Here is a 20107-nt window from a genome sequence, read left to right on the forward strand (position 1 = left end):
TGGAGAGGTGAGGTAGGAGACACGGGATGCAGAGGTTCTTGGAGAGGTGAGGTAGGAGACACAGGTTATAGGAGAGGTGATGTAGGAGACACTGGATGCCGAGGTTCCTGGAGAGGTGATATAGGAGACACTGGATGCAGAGGTTCCTGGAGAGGTGAGGTAGGAGACACTGGATGCAGAGGTTCCTGGAGAGGTGAGGTAGGAGACACTGGATGCAGAGGTTCCTGGAGAGGTGAGGGAGGAGACACGGGATGCAGAGGTTCTTGGAGAGGTGAGGTAGGAGACACTGGATGCAGAGGTTCCTGGAGAGGTGAGGTAGGAGACACGGGATGCAGAGGTTCCTGGAGAGGTGAGGTAGGAGACACTGGATGCCGAGGTTCCTGGAGAGGTGAGGTAGGCGACACTGGATGCCGAGGTTCCTGGAGAGGTGAGGTAGGCGACACTGGATGCCGAGGTTCCTGGAGAGGTGAGGTAGGAGACACGGGATTCCAAGGTTCCTGGAGAGGTGAGGTAGGAGATACTTGATGCAGAAGTTCCTGGAGAGGTGAGGTAGGAGACACGGGATGCAGAGGTTCCTGGAGAGGTGATGTAGGAGACACTGGATGCAGAGGTTCCTGGAGAGGTGAGGTAGGAGACACTGGATGCCGAGGTTCCTGGAGAGGTGAGGTAGGATACACTGGATGCAGAGGTTCCTGGAGAGGTGAGGTAGGAGACACGGAATGCAGAGGTTCCTGGAGAGGTGAGGTAGGAGACACTGGATGCTGAGGTTCCTGGAGAGGTGAGGTAGGAGACACTGGATGCCCAGGTTCCTGGAGAGGTGAGGTAGGAGACACAGGTCATGGGAGAGGTGAGGTAGGAGACACTTGATGCCGAGGTTCCTGGAGAGGTGAGGTAGGAGACACTGGATGCAGAGGTTCCTGGAGAGGTGAGGTAGGAGACACTGGATGCCGAGGTTCCTGGAGAGGTGAGGTAGGAGACACTGGATGCAGAGGTTCCTGGAGAGGTGAGGTAGGAGACACTGGATGCCGAGGTTCCTGGAGAGGTGAGGTAGGAGACACTGGATGCCGAGGTTCCTGGAGAGGTGAGGTAGGAGACACTGGATGCAAAGGTTCCTGGAGAGGTGAGGTAGGAGACACTGGATGCAAAGGTTCCTGGAGAGGTGAGGTAGGAGACACTGGATGCAGAGGTTCCTGGAGAGGTGAGGTAGGAGACACTGGATGCCGAGGTTCCTGGAGAGGTGAGGTAGGAGATCCAGGTCACAGGAGAGGTAAATATAATACCTTGTATTTCATGGATCTCATGTTCCCAGCTCCCCCGGGGCAGTTTGTTGGCACATGGACAGGTTTATGGAAAGCCCATCATACCCTTAGTAGCCGCCTTCATTTTGCTCATTTTCCCAGTAACACCAATTCATTTTGTAAGCATTTTCTTCGAATGTCCGGCTATTTCTCCAAAGACAGGTATTCCGAGTCATCTGAAAGACAAGCCCTGGTCTGAGGTGGTCGGGAGGATGAGAGTTTGATGAAGAAGGTCTCTCACCCATCCATGACATAGAGGAGGCGCCTCCCTCATACGTCATACAAAGCCACTCAGTACAACACGCAGCCTCGGCACAACCTGGACCTGTCCACATACAGAATCCACACATAATATGATGGGCAATAAAATTCAACCCCCTCCTCCCCCATTAAAGGCATTACTTCACTACTCAGCTGCGAGTGCTTTAGTTTTTATTTGCAGTGCGGAGATGAAAAATACACAAAGACTTCGTATATAATTGCACATAATAAGCAAAAATAACAAGTAATAAAGACGGTGTCATCTACAATAATAAAGCTACAGTCTGACCACCAGGAGGTCCGTAGATATGGGGAGGTTCTCCTGGATGACGGGGACCTGGAATCCATTGGCAATGGTACTTGCTCGGATTTTGGCCATTGATGGACTTCTTGATGGTATATTCCTCGCCCGACTAGGACATCCCTACACTCGAGTCTTCTGGTGGATCTCTGGAAATATTTAGCTAAATATGTTGAAGAAGTCCCGTAGGAGCCATGGCCATTCTGGGACCCTCTGCATTAATACCTGTATGAGGCCAATGTTTCTTGGATTGTGTGGCTGGTAGGTGGTCACTTCTCCCTTTATTTTCCACTTGATAAAGTAGACTCTTTGACTCTGAGGACCACACTGGGTGTCACCTAGACCCCCCACTTCATTTGAGAGGTCTTTATTGCTGAGTCCCCTCCGGGGAGATTTACCCGCTGGCTATGAATGTGATCCCAACATTTGTAGTTGTCACCAGAAGAATAGATGGGGGATTTAGCAATGGGGACACCTGGTGATGTGGAGAGATTTCCTGCTGTGTCTCGGGGGGGGGGGGGGATGACTCCCCAATGGGAAGGTACAGGAGAAGTATGGGGCAGTAATGATTCCAATCTACTCTCAGGCCTGGTATAAGAAAATGAGTTTCTTTTCAGTCAGTTTTCTGACGGTTGTAGGTCTGAACACCTTTCAGATCAAACAGAGTTCGAGGAGGGAAGTTGTTTGCTACGGTCAACCAAGAAGGGTATCCTGGACGAGGCCACCAATGTAGCGCTACCACCCCATGAGGGCTGCTGCAATATGACTGTCCCCAAAGGTTGCCCTGAGACATGAAAGTCCAGAAGTCGCAATTTAGAAAAAGCAAATGGGTTCCTCAGGCCTGGCATATACTGAAGACAGGAAATGTATATTAGGCGGGTGAATGGAGTGATCCCGAAAAGTCATCTCTAGGATAACAGTGAAAGGGATCTGGACTTGTACGTGTCTGGAAATTGAGAACATGTTTCAGGATTTTTCAGGCTTGTTTTCTATTCATAAAGAAGGCAGTCCACCTCTCTGGAGACCCCTGAGCCTTGTTTAAAGATAGCCATCCATATCTTTGTAGAGCAGTGGGCTTTGTTTATAAAGATTGCCATCTTTGTTTATAACCACTGCCATCTGCGAGCCATTGGTTAGAGCCGGTTCTCTGTCCCTTATACGATATGGAGCTCTATAAAATGGGTGGGCAGGTGGTGAGGGCCAGTTGTGTCTGTCCAAGTTACAGTATAGAGAGCTCTCTATACAATGGCCGGTCCAGTGGTTAGGGCTAGTTCTGTCTGTCCGGTAGATGGTATAGAGTTTTATACAGTGGGTGAAGGCTAGTTCTGTCTGTCTGTCCATCTGGTACATGGTATGGATCTCTATGTACTGGTTGGGGGCCGTTTCTGTCCGGTATATGGATCCCTATGTACTGGTTGGGGGCCGGTTCTGTCTGGTATAAGCTATGGATCTCTATATACTTGTTGGGGGGCGGTTCTGTCCGGTATAAGCTATGGATCTCTATATACTGGTTGGGGAACGGTTTTGTCCAGTATATGGTATGGATCTCTATATACTGGTTGGGGGCCGGTTCTGTCTGGTATAAGCTATGGATCTCTATATACTGGTTGGGGGCCGGTTCTGTCTGGTATAAGCTATGGATCTCTATATACTGGTTGGGGGCCGGTTCTGTCCGGTATAAGCTATGGATCTCTATATACTGGTTGGGGGACGGTCCTTTCCGGTATAAGCTATGGATCTCTATATACTGGTTGGGGGCCGGTTCTGTCTGGTATAAGCTATGGATCTCTATATACTGGTTGGGGGCCGGTTCTGTCCGGTATAAGCTATGGATCTCTATATACTGTTTGGGGGACGGTCCTGTCCGGTATAAGCTATGGATCTCTATGTACTGGTTGGGGGCCGGTTCTGTCTGGTATAAGCTATGGATCTCTATATACTGGTTGGGGGCAAGTTCTGTCTGGTATAAGCTATGGATCTCTATATACTGGTTGGGGGCCGGTTCTGTCTGGTATAAGCTATGGATCTCTATATACTGGTTGGTGGCCGGTTCTGTCCGGTATAAGCTATGGATCTCTATATACTGGTTGGGGGACGGTCCTGTCCGGTATAAGCTATGGATCTCTATATACTGGTTGGGGGCCGGTTCTGTCTGGTATAAGCTATGGATCTCTATATACTGGTTGGGGGACGGTTCTGTCTGGTATAAGCTATGGATCTCTATATAATGGTTGGGGGATGGTTCTGTCTGGTATTAGGTATGGACCTCTATATACTGGTTGGGGGACGGTTCTGTCCGGTATTAGGTATGGATCTCTATATACTGGTTGGAGGCCGGTTCTGTCCGGTATAAGCTATGGATCTCCTATATACTGGTTGGGGGCCGGTTCTGTCCGGTATATGGATCCCTATGTACTGGTTGGGGGCCGGTTCTGTCTGGTATAAGCTATGGATCTCTATATACTGGTTGGGGGCCAGTTCTGTCTGGTATAAGCTATGGATCTCTATATACTGGTTGGGGGCCAGTTCTGTCTGGTATAAGCTATGGATCTCTATATACTGGTTGGGGGCCGGTTCTGTCCGGTATAAGCTATGGATCTCTATATACTGGTTGGGGAACGGTCCTGTCCGGTATAAGCTATGGATCTCTATATACTGGGTTGGGGCCGGTTCTGTCTGGTATAAGCTATGGATCTCTATATACTGGTTGGGGGACGGTTCTGTCCGGTATAAGCTATGGATCTCTATATACTGGTTGGGGGACGGTTCTGTCTGGTATTAGGTATGGACCTCTATATACTGGTTGGGGGACGGTTCTGTCCGGTATTAGGTATGGATCTCTATATACTGGTTGGGGGCCGGTTCTGTCCGGTATAAGCTATGGATCTCCTATATACTGGTTGGGGGCCGGTTCTGTCCGGTATATGGTTTCCTATGTACTGGTTGGGGGCCGGTTCTCTCTGGTATAAGCTATGGATCTCTATATACTGGTTGGGGGGCGGTTCTGTCCGGTATAAGCTATGGATCTCTATATACTGGTTGGGGAACGGTTCTGTCCAGTATATGGTATGGATCTCTATATACTGGTTGGGGGCCGGTTCTGTCTGGTATAAGCTATGGATCTCTATATACTGGGTTGGGGCCGGTTCTGTCTGGTATAAGCTATGGATCTCTATGTACTGGTTGGGCGCCGGTTCTGTCTGGTATAAGCTATGGATCTCTATATACTGGTTGGGGGCCGGTTCTGTCCGGTATAAGCTATGGATCTCTATATACTGGTTGGGTGACCGGTTCTGTCCGGTATATGGTATGGATCCCTATGTACTGGTTGGGGGCCGGTTCTGTCTGGTATAAGCTATGGATCTCTATATACTGGTTGGGTGACCGGTTCTGTCCGGTATATGGTATGGATCCCTATGTACTGGTTGGGGGGCGGTTCTGTCCGGTATAAGCTATGGATCTCTATATACTGGTTGGGGCCGGTTCTGTCCGGTATAAGCTATGGATCTCTATATACTGGTTGGGGGCCGGTTCTGTCCGGTATAAGCTATGGATCTCTATATACTGGTTGGGGGCCGGTTCTGTCCGGTATAAGCTATGGATCTCTATATACTGGTTGGGGACCGGTTCTGTCCGGTATATGGTATGGATCCCTATGTACTGGTTGGGGGCCGGTTCTGTCTGGTATAAGCTATGGATCTCTATATACTGGTTGGGTGACCGGTTCTGTCCGGTATATGGTATGGATCCCTATGTACTGGTTGGGGGCTGGTTCTGTCCGGTATAAGCTATGGATCTCTATATACTGGTTGGGGGCCGGTTCTGTCCGGTATAAGCTATGGGTCTCTATATACTGGTTGGGGGCCGGTTCTGTCTAGTATAAGCTATGGATCTCTATATACTGGTTGGGGGCTGGTTCTGTCCGGTATATAGTATGGATCCCTATGTACTGGTTGGGGACGGTTCTGTCCGGTATAAGCTATGGATCTCTATATACTGGTTGGGGGGCGGTTCTGTCCAGTATAAGCTATGGATCTCTATATACTGGTTGGGGGCCGGTTCTGTCTGGTATATGGTATGGATCTCTATGTACTGGTTGGGGGACGGTTCTGTCCGGTATAAGCTATAAATCTCTATATACTGGTTGGGGGCCGGTTCTGTCTGGTATATGGTATGGATCCCTATGTACTGGTTGGGGGCTGGTTCTGTCCGGTATAAGCTATGGATCTCCTATATACTGGTTGGGGATGGTTCTGTCTGGTATATGGTATGGATCTCTATATACTGGTTGGGGGCCGGTTCTGTCCGGTATAAGCTATGGATCTCTATATACTGGTTGGGGATGGTTCTGTCTGGTATATGGTATGGATCTCTATATACTGGTTGGGGGTCGGTTCTGTCCGGTATAAGCTATGGATCTCTATATACTGGTTGGGGATGGTTCTGTCTGGTATATGGTATGGATCTCTATATACTGGTTGGGGGCCGGTTCTGTCCGGTATAAGCTATGGATCTCTATATACTGGTTGGGGACGGTTCTGTCTGGTATATGGTATGGATCCCTATGAACTGGTTGGGGGCCGGTTCTGTCCGGTATAAGCTATGGATCTCTATATACTGGTTGGGGACGGTTCTGTCTGGTATATGGTATGGATCTCTATATACTGGTTGGGGATGGTTCTGTCTGGTATATGGTATGGATCTCTATATACTGGTTGGGGGCCGGTTCTGTCCGGTATAAGCTATGGATCTCTATATACTGGTTGGGGACGGTTCTGTCTGGTATATGGTATGGATCCCTATGAATTGGTTGGGGGCCGGTTCTGTCCGGTATAAGCTATGGATCTCTATATACTGGTTGGGGACGGTTCTGTCTGGTATATGGTATGGATCTCTATATACTGGTTGGGGATGGTTCTGTCTGGTATATGGTATGGATCTCTATATACTGGTTGGGGGCCGGTTCTGTCCGGTATAAGCTATGGATCTCTATATACTGGTTGGGGATGGTTCTGTCTGGTATATGGTATGGATCTCTATATACTGGTTGGGGGTCGGTTCTGTCCGGTATAAGCTATGGATCTCTATATACTGGTTGGGGATGGTTCTGTCTGGTATATGGTATGGATCTCTATATACTGGTTGGGGGCCGGTTCTGTCCGGTATATGGATCCCTATGTACTGGTTGGGGGCCGGTTCTGTCTGGTATAAGCTATGGATCTCTATATACTGGTTGGGGGCCAGTTCTGTCTGGTATAAGCTATGGATCTCTATATACTGGTTGGGGGCCAGTTCTGTCTGGTATAAGCTATGGATCTCTATATACTGGTTGGGGACGGTTCTGTCTGGTATATGGTATGGATCCCTATGAACTGGTTGGGGGCCGGTTCTGTCCGGTATAAGCTATGGATCTCTATATACTGGTTGGGGACGGTTCTGTCTGGTATATGGTATGGATCTCTATATACTGGTTGGGGGCCGGTTCTGTCCGGTATAAGCTATGGATCTCTATATACTGGTTGGGGTTGGTTCTGTCTGGTATATGGTATGGATCTCTATATACTGGTTGGGGGTCAGTTCTGTCCGGTATAAGCTATGGATCTCTATATACTGGTTGGGGATGGTTCTGTCTGGTATATGGTATGGATCTCTATATACTGGTTGGGGGCCGGTTCTGTCCGGTATAAGCTATGGATCTCTATATACTGGTTGGGGACGGTTCTGTCCGGTATAAGCTATGGATCTCTATATACTGGTTGGGGATGGTTCTGTCTGGTATTAGGTATGGACCTCTATGTGTTGTTTGAGGGCCGGTTCTGTTCATCTCTCTGGTATATGGAATGGAGTTCTTTGTTTTGGCTCGGCAGACACAAGGCCGGTGACTTATTCTTCCAGAGTCGGATCGGGGGGGAGGGGTCACACTGTCTTTGGACTGATCCCGGAATCAGGTTTTTTTTTGTTGACCGTTTCACAAGTGCAAATTCCGAAATTCATTTGAAAGTCAGAATTTTAACATCAGGAAAAGTCCCGCGTTCTTTCCTTATTTTGCGGGGGAGGGGCGGAGGGTTGACCTTCATATTCAGACACATTTTTCTTAGTAGATTTCAGTCTGTAATACGGGAGGATTGTCTGCCACATTCGCTGTACTCAGGTGAAGGAACGTTCTGGTTGGCCGGTGGTGTTGGAAGGCCAGCAGGCTCTAGAGGTGAAGGAACGTTCTGGTTGGCCGGTGGCGTTGGAAGGCCAGCAGGGTCTAGAGGTGAAGGAACGTTCTGGTTGGCCGGTGGCGTTGGAAGGCCAGCAGGCTCTAGAGGTGAAGGAACGTTCTGGTTGGCCGGTGGCGTTGGAAGGCCAGCAGGCTCTAGAGGTGAAGGAACGTTCTGGTTGGCCGGTGGCGTTGGAAGGCCAGCAGGCTCTAGAGGTGAAGGAACGTTCTGGTTGGCCGGTGGCGTTGGAAGGCCAGCAGGCTCTAGAGGTGAAGGAACGTTCTGGTTGGCCGGTGGCGTTGGAAGGCCAGCAGGCTCTAGAGGTGAAGGAACGTTCTGGTTGGCCGGTGGCGTTGGAAGGCCAGCAGGCTCTAGAGGTGAAGGAACGTTCTGGTTGGCCGGTGGCGTTGGAAGGCCAGCAGGCTCTAGAGGTGAAGGAACGTTCTGGTTGGCCGGTGGCGTTGGAAGGCCAGCAGGCTCTAGAGGTGAAGGAACGTTCTGGTTGGCCGGTGGCGTTGGAAGGCCAGCAGGCTCTAGAGGTGAAGGAACGTTCTGGTTGGCCGGTGGCGTTGGAAGGCCAGCAGGCTCTAGAGGTGAAGGAACGTTCTGGTTGGCCGGTGGCGTTGGAAGGCCAGCAGGCTCTAGAGGTGAAGGAACGCGTTGAACATTGCTATTGGCTCCCTGGTGACAGTCTGGTATATTTCCGGCTCACTGGTCGGCCAGCATCCTTTCCCCGGTGATGAAGACCGGCGGAAGCTGCGGGTGGCTCTTCTGGTGTCGGAGAAGTTTGGTGTACTGGGTGAAGTCTCTGCCGCAGCCGGAGCACAGGAACAGCTCCACGGCCGGGTGGGCTCTGCGGTGGGCGGAGAGCTCGGACTCCGCCTTGAAGCACTTGCCGCAGTCGTCGCAGGAGAACTTGCGCTCCCGGTTGTGCATGAGCTGGTGGTGGAAGAGGTCATCGGTTCGGGGGAAGGACATGCCGCACTCTGAACACTCGCACAGCTTCTTGCCGGCGTGGATCTTGCCGTGGGTGACCAGGCTGGAGCGGGCGTTGAAGCGCCTGCCGCACTCGGTGCAGCCGTACGGCTTCTCGCCGGTGTGGGTGCGGCGGTGGATAACCAGGGCGGTGTTGTGGCGGTAGTACTTGCCGCACTCCAGGCAGGGGTGGAGTTTGACGGTCAGCGCGTGCATGGGCTCGTGTCTGGTGAAGGCCTCAATGGTGGCAAACATCTTCTTGCAGTTGGAGCAGTAAGTGGGAGTGAGGAGCGGGGAAGAGGTCACGTCGGGCTGTGCGGAGGGCGGGTGCCGGCCTGCCTCTGTCATATAAGCCCCGCCCTTACTGAAGTCCGCCATATTGGAGAGAGCGTACTGGGCGGGGGAAGGGTGTCGGGTGCTCCACAGCGGCTCCACTGACCCCATGACTGCAGGAGATCGCCCATCAATACCACCTGTGGGGGGATGGGCGGCGGCACCTGAGAACTGGCCAGTAGGGGGCGGAATCCGATTCTCCATCAGATGGGGGGTGGGATTTGCAGTCCTGGACTGTGGGAGGGGCCGAGGATGAGATGCACCTGCGGGGGAGAAGTCACTCGTTACCGCGGTAAATGCAGAAAATGTCTGAGCTCCGCCCACCCAGCCCACTGCATAGACCCCCAAAATCACCCAACCCCCCATCTATGTGTGCAGGCTCTATAGTGTCACATGACAGGAAGTACCGCTCTGTGGGGGCTCTATGGTGTCACATGACAGGAAGCAACGCTCTGTGTGGGCTCTATGGTGTCACATGACAGGAAGTACCGCTCTGTGGGGGCTCTATGGTGTCACATGACAGGAAGCAACGCTCTGTGTGGGCTCTATGGTGTCACATGACAGGAAGTACCGCTCTGTACGGGGCGTGCGGGCTCTATGGTATCACATGACAGGAAATACCGCTCTGTACAGGGCGTGCGGGCTCTATGGTGTCACATGACAGGAAGTACCGCTCTGTACAGGGCGTGCGGGCTCTATGGTGTCACATGACAGGAAGCACCGCTCTGTGTGGGCTCTATGGTGTCACATGACAGGAAGTACCGCTCTGTGCCGGATGTGTGGGCTCTATGGTGTCACATGACAGGAAGCACCGCTCTGTGTGGGCTCTATGGTGTCACATGACAGGAAGTACCGCTCTGTACGGGGCGTGCGGGCTCTATGGTGTCACATGACAGGAAGTACCGCTCTGTACGGGGCGTGCGGGCTCTATGGTGTCACATGACAGGAAGCACCGCTCTGTACAGGGCGTGCGGGCTCTATGGTGTCACATGACAGGAAGCACCGCTCTGTGTGGGCTCTATGGTGTAACACGACAGGAAGGACCGCACTGTACAGGGTGTGCGGGCTCTATGGTGTCACATGACAGGAAGCACCGCTCTGTGTGGGCTCTATGGTGTCACATGACAGGAAGTACCGCTCTGTACAGGGCGTGCGGGCTCTATGGTGTCACATGACAGGAAGTACCGCTCTGTACAGGGTGTGCGGGCTCTATGGTGTCACATGACAGGAAGCACCGCTCTGTGCTGGGCGTGTGGGCTCTATTGTGTCACATGACAGGAAGCACCGCTCTGTGCTGGGCGTGTGGGCTCTATGGTGTCACATGACAGGAAGCACCGCTCTGTGCCGGGCGTGTGGGCTCTATGGTGTCACATGACAGGAAGTACCGCTCTGTACGGGGCATGCTGGCTCTATAGTGTCACATGACAGGAAGCACCGCTCTCTACAGGGCGTGCGGGCTCTATGGTGTCACATGACAGGAAGCACCGCTCTGTGTGGGCTCTATGGTGTCACATGACAGGAAGTACCGCTCTGTGTGGGCTCTATGGTGTCACATGACAGGAAGCACCGCTCTGTGTGGGCTCTATGGTGTCGCATGACAGGAAGTACCGCTCTGTACGGGGCGTGCGGGCTCTATGGTGTCACATGACAGGAAGCACCGCTCTGTACAGGGCGTGCGGGCTCTATGGTGTCACATGACAGGAAGCACCGCTCTGTACAGGGCGTGTGGGCTCTATGGTGTCACATGACAGGAAGCACCGCTCTGTGCGGGCTCTATGGTGTCACATGACAGGAAGTACCGCTCTATGCCGGGCGTGTGGGCTCTATGGTGTCACATGACAGGAAGCACCGCTCTGTGCCGGGCGTGTGGGCTCTATGGTGTCACATGACAGGAAGTACCGCTCTGTGCCGGGCGTGTGGGCTCTATGGTGTCACAGGACATGAAGCACCGCTCTGTGTGGGCTCTATGGTGTCACATGACAGGAAGTACCGCTCTGTACGGGGCGTGCGGGCTCTATGGTGTCACATGACAGGAAGCGCCGCTCTGTACAGGGCGTGCGGGCTCTATGGTGTCACATGACAGGAAGCACCGCTCTGTACGGGGCGTGCGGGCTTTATGGTGTCACATGACAGGAAGCACCGCTCTGTACGGGGCGTGTGGGCTCTATGGTGTCACATGACAGGAAGCACCGCTCTGTGTGGGCTCTATGGTGTCACATGACAGGAAGGACCGCTCTGTACAGGGCGTGCGGGCTCTATGGTGTCACATGACAGGAAGCACCGCTCTGTGTGGGCTCTATGGTGTCACATGACAGGAAGTACCGCTCTGTACAGGGCGTGCGGGCTCTATGGTGTCACATGACAGGAAGCACCGCTCTGTACAGGGCGTGTGGGCTCTATGGTGTCACATGACAGGAAGTACCGCTCTGTGCCGGGCGTGTGGGCTCTATGGTGTCACATGACAGGAAGCACCGCTCTGTGTGGGCTCTATGGTGTCACATGACAGGAAGTACCGCTCTGTGCGGGCGTGTGGGCTCTATGGTGTCACATGACAGGAAGCACCGCTCTGTGCCGGGCGTGTGGGCTCTATGGTGTCACATGACAGGAAGCACCGCTCTGTGCCGGGCGTGTGGGCTCTATGGTGTCACATGACAGGAAGTACCGCTCTGTGCCGGGCGTGTGGGCTCTATGGTGTCACATGACAGGAAGCACCGCTCTGTGCCGGGCGTGTGGGCTCTATGGTGCCACATGACAGGAAGCACCGCTCTGTACGGGGCGTGCGGGCTCTATGGTGTCACATGACAGGAAGCACCGCTCTGTACGGGGCGTGCGGGCTCTATGGTGTCACATGACAGGAAACACCGCTCTGTACAGGGCGTGCGGGCTCTATGGTGTCACATGACAGGAAGCACCGCTCTGTGTGGGCTCTATGGTGTCACATGACAGGAAGTACCGCTCTGTGCCGGGCTCTATGGTGTCACATGACAGGAAGCACCGCTCTGTGCCGGGCTCTATGGTGTCACATGACAGGAAGTACTGCTCTGTACGGGGCGTGCGGGCTCTATGGTGTCACATGACAGGAAGCACCGCTCTGTACAGGGCGTGCGGGCTTTATGGTGTCACATGACAGGAAGCACCGCTCTGTGTGGGCTCTATGGTGTCACATGACAGGAAGGACCGCACTGTACAGGGCGTGCGGGCTCTATAGTGTCACATGACAGGAAGCACCGCTCTGTGTGGGCTCTATGGTGTCACATGACAGGAAGCACCGCTCTGTGTGGGCTCTATGGTGTCACATGACAGGAAGCACCGCTCTGTGCGGGCTCTATGGTGTCACATGACAGGAAGCACCGCTCTGTACAGGGCGTGTGGGCTCTATGGTGTCACATGACAGGAAGCACCGCTCTGTGTGGGCTCTATGGTGTCACATGACAGGAAGTACCGCTCTGTGCCGGGCGTGTGGGCTCTATGGTGTCACATGACAGGAAGCACCGCTCTGTGCCGGGCGTGTGGGCTCTATGGTGTCACATGACAGGAAGCACCGCTCTGTGTGGGCTCTATGGTGTCACATGACAGGAAGTACCGCTCTGTACGGGGCGTGCGGGCTCTATGGTGTCACATGACAGGAAACACCGCTCTGTACAGGGCGTGCGGGCTCTATGGTGTCACATGACAGGAAGCACCGCTCTGTGTGGGCTCTATGGTGTCACATGACAGGAAGTACCGCTCTGTGCCGGGCGTGTGGGCTCTATGGTGTCACATGACAGGAAGCACCGCTCTGTGTGGGCTCTATGGTGTCACATGACAGGAAGTACCGCTCTGTACGGGGCGTGCGGGCTCTATGGTGTCACATGACAGGAAGCACCGCTCTGTACAGGGCGTGCGGGCTCTATGGTGTCACATGACAGGAAGCACCGCTCTGTACAGGGCGTGCGGGCTTTATGGTGTCACATGACAGGAAGCACCGCTCTGTGTGGGCTCTATGGTGTCACATGACAGGAAGGACCGCACTGTACAGGGCGTGCGGGCTCTATGGTGTCACATGACAGGAAGCACCGCTCTGTACAGGGTGTGCGGGCTTTATGGTGTCACATGACAGGAAGCACCGCTCTGTGTGGGCTCTATGGTGTCACATGACAGGAAGGACCGCACTGTACAGGGCGTGCGGGCTCTATGGTGTCACATGACAGGAACTACCGCTCTGTACGGGGCATGCTGGCTCTATAGTGTCACATGACAGGAAGCACCGCTCTGTGTGGGCTCTATGGTGTCACATGACAGGAAGCACCGCTCTGTGCGGGCTCTATGGTGTCACATGACAGGAAGCACCGCTCTGTACAGGGCGTGTGGGCTCTATGGTGTCACATGACAGGAAGCACCGCTCTGTGTGGGCTCTATGGTGTCACATGACAGGAAGTACCGCTCTGTGCCGGGCGTGTGGGCTCTATGGTGTCACATGACAGGAAGCACCGCTCTGTGCCGGGCGTGTGGGCTCTATGGTGTCACATGACAGGAAGCACCGCTCTGTGTGGGCTCTATGGTGTCACATGACAGGAAGTACCGCTCTGTACGGGGCGTGCGGGCTCTATGGTGTCACATGACAGGAAGCACCGCTCTGTGTGGGCTCTATGGTGTCACATGACAGGAAGCACCGCTCTGTACAGGGCGTGTGGGCTCTATGGTGTCACATGACAGGAAGCACCGCTCTGTGTGGGCTCTATGGTGTCACATGACAGGAAGCACCGCTCTGTGCCGGGCGTGTGGGCTCTATGGTGTCACATGACAGGAAGCACCGCTCTGTGCCGGGCGTGTGGGCTCTATGGTGTCACATGACAGGAAGCACCGCTCTGTGCCGGGCGTGTGGGCTCTATGGTGTCACATGACAGGAAGCACCGCTCTGTGTGGGCTCTATGGTGTCACATGACAGGAAGCACCGCTCTGTGCGGGCTCTATGGTGTCACATGACAGGAAGCACCGCTCTGTGCGGGCTCTATGGTGTCACATGACAGGAAGCACCGCTCTGTACGGGGCGTGCGGGCTCTATGGTGTCACATGACAGGAAGTACCGCTTTGTGCCGGGCGTGTGGGCTCTATTGTGGCACATGACAGGAAGCACCGCTCTGTGTGGGCTCTATGGTGTCACATGACAGGAAGTACCGCTCTGTACAGGGCGTGCGGGCTCTATGGTGTCACATGACAGGAAGTACCGCTCTGTACAGGGCATGCGGGCTCTATGGTGTCACATGACAGGAAGTACCGCTCTGTGCCGGGCGTGTGGGCTCTATCGTGGCACATGACAGGAAGCACCGCTCTGCGTGGGCTCTATGGTGTCACATGACAGGAAGTACCGCTCTGTGCCGGGCGTGTGGGCTCTATCGTGGCACATGACAGGAAGCACCGCTCTGCGTGGGCTCTATGGTGTCACATGACAGGAAGCACCGCTCTGTGTGGGCTCTATGGTGTCACATGACAGGAAGCACCGCTCTGTACGGGGCGTGCGGGCTCTATGGTGTCACATGACAGGAAGTACCGCTCTGTACAGGCTCTATAGTGTCACATGACAGGAAGTACCGCTATGTACGGGGCTCTATGGTGTCACATGACAGGAAGTACCGCTCTGTCCGGGCTCTATAGTGTCACATGACAGGAAGTACCGCTCTGTCCGGGCTCTATAGTGTCACATGACAGGAAGTACCGCTCTGTAGGGGCATGCTGGCTCTATAGTGTCACATGACAGGAAGTACCGCTCTGTCCGGGCTCTATGGTGTCACATGACAGGAAGTACCACTCTGTAGGGGCATGCTGGCTCTATAGTGTCACATGACAGGAAGTACCGCTCTGTCCGGGCTCTATGGTGTCACATGACAGGAAGTACCGCTCTGTACGGGCATGCTGGCTCTATAGTGTCACATGACAGGAAGCACCGCTCTGTGTGGGCTCTATGGTGTCACATGACAGGAAGTACCGCTCTGTACGGGGCTCTATGGTGTCACATGACAGGAAGTACCGCTCTGTAGGGCTCTATGGTGTCACATGACAGGAAGTACCGCTCTGTAAGGGGGTGTGGCCTCGTGTGGGCGGTCCTCAGTCCTAGCTCCACCCTTACCTGTAGTGTTTTGCCCCTCCTCCATGTCTGTCCGGATGTTGGGTCTTCTAGAACGAGAACCTCAGCAGTCACGTGACCAAGAGGCTGCACAGGCTCCGCCCCTCCCATCTGTGACACCCTGGCCCATCCCACTTCCTCTATAACCTCTCCCCCCTCACGGCAGACCCGCCCCTTCTGCTCGTACTCGGTGCCCGACCTCTCACACTACGATCCGATCCTCGTCCGTGTGCCGACACCCTGTGCGCGTCCACGCCGCTCTCCGTGCACACTGCGCATGTGCAACGCGTACCGCCCGGCCACGCCCCCCAACGTATCGTCTCCATGCCCGACAAAGTCCCTCCCCCTCGAAATCTCCTCCTTATTGCCCCGCCCCCTAATATCATTTCGTTATTATTCTTCTTCGTGGCCCGCCTACGCACGGCAGTCTCCGCCCCTTACACACGGCAGTCTCCGCCCCTACGCACGGCAGTCTCCGCCCCTACGCACGGCAGTCTCCGCCCCTACAGACGCCCCTACGCACGGCAGTCTCCGCCCCCGTGGTAGATTTAAAGGGGTATTCCACCTAGAATTAGAAGAGTCGGTGATCGGAAGTTTCTCCTTATTCGGGCAGATTCTTCTTCACAGAAGAGATTATTTACCAAACAATCATCTGCAACATTTATAATAAAATTCCCCTCCCCCCCATGTGTATAATGGAGGATCCCAAATAAATAACTTTGTCTATAAAAACCATCCGCGGCTCCCAAATCCCACTTCCTGTATTCTGATTGGCCATCAAGGAAGGTTTTATTTCTGAAGAGGCGAAAGGGCATTTTACCATTATAGCCCCTCCCCCTACACAGCAAACCCCTCCCCTACACAGTAAACTCCTCCCCATCCCCTCCCCCTACACAGCAAACTCCTCCCCCTACACAGCAAACCCCTCCCCCTACACAGCAATCCCCTCCCCCTACACAGCAATCCCCTCCCCCTACACAACAAACCCCTCCCCATCCCCTACACAGCAAACCCCACCCCCCTACACAGCAAACCCCTCCCCCCTACACAACAAACCCCTCCCCCTACACAGCAATGTAGACATGACTGTTCCCCCCCCATGGTGTGACCTGTTTATTGTGGTGGAAATCAAGTGTCCTGACCTCATCCCTTCTGATCACCTTTGCAATGGATTGAAACACTGATGGTGATCCAGGTCTTCTCATCCAACATCAGTACCTGAACCCACAAATTCGCACACAGACACCGTCCACCATTGTGTGGAAAGCCTCAGAGGAGGAGCAAAGGGGGAGGGGCAACTACATATTAAGATCCTTGGTTTTGGAATGGGAAGTACAAATCATGGATCTACTGCCCACCCATCCGGGTCTCATGCATTTCACTCTTCAACCAGCAGGTCTTCCGTCTGCCGCCAACTGAGCAACACTCTGTAATCCACGGGACTTCCACCCGCCACCTTTCCACCCAGCGCTCATCCAATGCTCTTCCATCCGGTACCTTTCCATCCAATGCTCTTCCACCCAGCGCTCCTCATCCAGTGCTCTTCCACCCAGCGCTCCTCATCCAATGCTCTTCCACCCGGTACCTTTCCATCCAATGCTCTTCCACCCAGCGCTCCTCATCCAATGCTCTTCCACCCGGTACCTTTCCATCCAATGCTCTTCCACCCAGCGCTCCTCATCCAATGCTCTTCCACCCAGCACTCCTCATCCAATGCTCTTCCACCCAGCACTCCTCATCCAATGCTCTTCCACCCAGCACTCCTCATCCAATGCTCTTCCATCCAGCACTCCTCATCCAATGCTCTTCCACCCAGCACTCCTCATCCAATGCTCTTCCATCCAGCACTCCTCATCCAGTGCTCTTCCACCCGGTACCTTTCCATCCAATGCTCTTCCATCCAGCACTCCTCATCCAATGCTCTTCCACCCAGCACTCCTCATCCAATGCTCTTCCATCCAGCGCTCCTCATCCGGTGCCCATCGATCTGGTGCTCTTCAATCCATCCGCCACCTTTCCATCCAATGCTCTTCCACCCAGCGCTCCTCATCCAATGCTCTTCCATCCGGTACCTTTCCATCCAGTGCTCTTCCACCCAGCACTCCTCATCCAGTGCTCTTCCACCCAGCGCTCCTCATCCAATGCTCTTCCACCCAGAGCTCCTCATCCAATGCTCTTCCACCCAGAGCTCCTCATCCAATGCTCTTCCACCCAGCACTCCTCATCCAATGCTCTTCCACCCAGCGCTCCTCATCCAGTACCCATCGATCTGGTGCTCTTCAATCCATCCGCCACCTTTCCATCCAATGCTCTTCCACCCAGCGCTCCTCATCCAGTGCTCTTCCACCCGGTACCTTTCCATCCAATGCTCTTCCATCCAGCGCTCCTCATCCGGTGCCCATCGATCTGGTGCTCTTCAATCCATCCGCCACCTTTCCATCCAATGCTCTTCCACCCAGCGCTCCTCATCCAATGCTCTTCCATCCGGTACCTTTCCATCCAATGCTCTTCCACCCAGCACTCCTCATCCAGTGCTCTTCCACCCAGCACTCCTCATCCAGTGCTCTTCCACCCAGCACTCCTCATCCAGTGCTCTTCCACCCAGCGCTCCTCATCCAGTGCTCTTCCACCCAGCGCTCCTCATCCAATGCTCTTCCACCCAGAGCTCCTCATCCAATGCTCTTCCACCCAGAGCTCCTCATCCAATGCTCTTCCACCCAGCACTCCTCATCCAATGCTCTTCCACCCAGCGCTCCTCATCCAGTACCCATCGATCTGGTGCTCTTCAATCCATCCGCCACCTTTCCATCCAATGCTCTTCCACCCAGCGCTCCTCATCCAATGCTCTTCCACCCAGAGCTCCTCATCCAATGCTCTTCCACCCAGCACTCCTCATCCAATGCTCTTCCACCCAGCACTCCTCATCCAATGCTCTTCCACCCAGCACTCCTTATCCAGTGCTCTTCCACCCGGTACCTTTCCATCCAATGCTCTTCCATCCAGCGCTCCTCATCCGGTGCCCATCGATCTGGTGCTCTTCAATCCATCCGCCACCTTTCCATCCAATGCTCTTCCACCCAGCGCTCCGCATCCAATGCTCTTCCATCCGCCACCTTTCCATCCAATGCTCTTCCACCCAGCGCTCCTCATCCAATGCTCTTCCACCCAGCACTCCTCATCCAATGCTCTTCCATCCGGTACCTTTCCATCCAATGCTCTTCCACCCAGCACTCCTCATCCAATGCTCTTCCACCCAGCACTCCTCATCCAATGCTCTTCCACCCAGCGCTCCTCATCCAATGCTCTTCCATCCGGTACCTTTCCATCCAATGCTCTTCCACCCAGCACTCCTCATCCAATGCTCTTCCACCCAGCACTCCTCATCCAATGCTCTTCCACCCAGCACTCCTCATCCAATGCTCTTCCACCCAGCACTCCTCATCCAATGCTCTTCCACCCAGCACTCCTCATCCAATGCTCTTCCACCCAGCGCTCCTCATCCAATGCTCTTCCATCCGGTACCTTTCCATCCAATGCTCTTCCACCCAGCACTCCTCATCCAATGCTCTTCCACCCAGCACTCCTCATCCAATGCTCTTCCACCCAGCACTCCTCATCCAATGCTCTTCCACCCAGCACTCCTCATCCAATGCTCTTCCACCCAGCACTCCTCATCCAATGCTCTTCCATCCGATACCTTTCCATCCAATGCTCTTCCACCCAGCACTCCTCATCCAATGCTCTTCCATCCGATACCTTTCCATCCAATGCTCTTCCACCCAGCGCTCCTCATCCAATGCTCTTCCACCCAGCGCTCCTCATCCAGTGCTCTTCCATCCAGCACCTTTCCATCCAATGCTCTTCCACCCAGCGCTCCTCATCTGGTGCCCATCGATCTGGTGCTCTTCAGTCCATTGGCCTACCATCTGGCACCTTATTTGTCAATACTCTTCCATTTAGTGCTCCTTATCTGGTGCCCATCGATCTGACGTTCTTTAATCCACCAGTCTTCTGTCTGGCACCTTTGCAGCAAATGCCCCTTTATCTGGCACCCATTGATCTTCTGTTCTTCAATCCATCTTCCACATTTCCAGCAAACGCTCTTCCATTCAGCGCTCCTCATCCGGTGCCCATCGATCTGGTTCTCTTCCATCCAGCACCTTTCCATTCAGTGCTCTTCCACTCAGCGCTCCTCATCTGGTGCTCTTCAGTTCATTGGTTTTCCATCTGGTACCTTATTTGTCAATACTCTTCCATTCAGTGCTCCTCATCTGGTGCCCATCGATCTGGTTCTCTTCAATCCAGCATTGTTCCATCCAGCACCTTTCCATTTAGTGCTCTTCCACCCAGCGCTCCTCATCTGATGCCCAACGATCTGGTGTTCTTCAGTCCATTGGTCTTCCATCTGGCACCTTATTTGTCGATGCTCTTCCATTTTGTGCTCCTTATTTGGTGCCCATCGATCTGACACTCCTTAATCCACCAGTCTTCCCTCTGGTACCCTTCCATCCAGCGCTCCTTATCTGGCGCCCATCGATCTGCCACTCTTCCATCCAGTTCCCATACAGTTACAGAGGCCCCAACTCTCAATATTAAATAAAAAACACAATGGATCGGCTAAGAATATCAA

At 53.8% G+C, this 20107-nt stretch overlaps 2 protein-coding genes across 2 annotated transcripts in view; both read right to left on the reverse strand.

The window, feature by feature from the left end:
* Positions 1 to 20107, reverse strand: part of LOC143959479 (uncharacterized) — a 269947-nt gene that overhangs the window by 199189 nt on the left and 50651 nt on the right. The window lies entirely within an intron of this gene.
* On the reverse strand, positions 1714 to 15664 carry LOC143959492 (uncharacterized). Its single transcript, XM_077468170.1, has 2 exons — positions 15481 to 15664; positions 1714 to 9637 (listed from the first exon to the last, which is right to left on the reverse strand). Exons 1-2 carry the CDS (start codon positions 15503 to 15505, stop codon positions 8775 to 8777), a joined length of 888 nt encoding a protein of 295 aa, XP_077324296.1. The 5' UTR covers positions 15506 to 15664; the 3' UTR covers positions 1714 to 8774.

The sequence above is a fragment of the Lithobates pipiens genome, unplaced genomic scaffold, assembly GCF_037356315.1.
Source record: "Lithobates pipiens isolate NorthernLeopardFrog02 unplaced genomic scaffold, aLitPip1_a1.2 Scaffold_77, whole genome shotgun sequence".
NCBI lineage: Eukaryota > Metazoa > Chordata > Amphibia > Anura > Ranidae > Lithobates > Lithobates pipiens.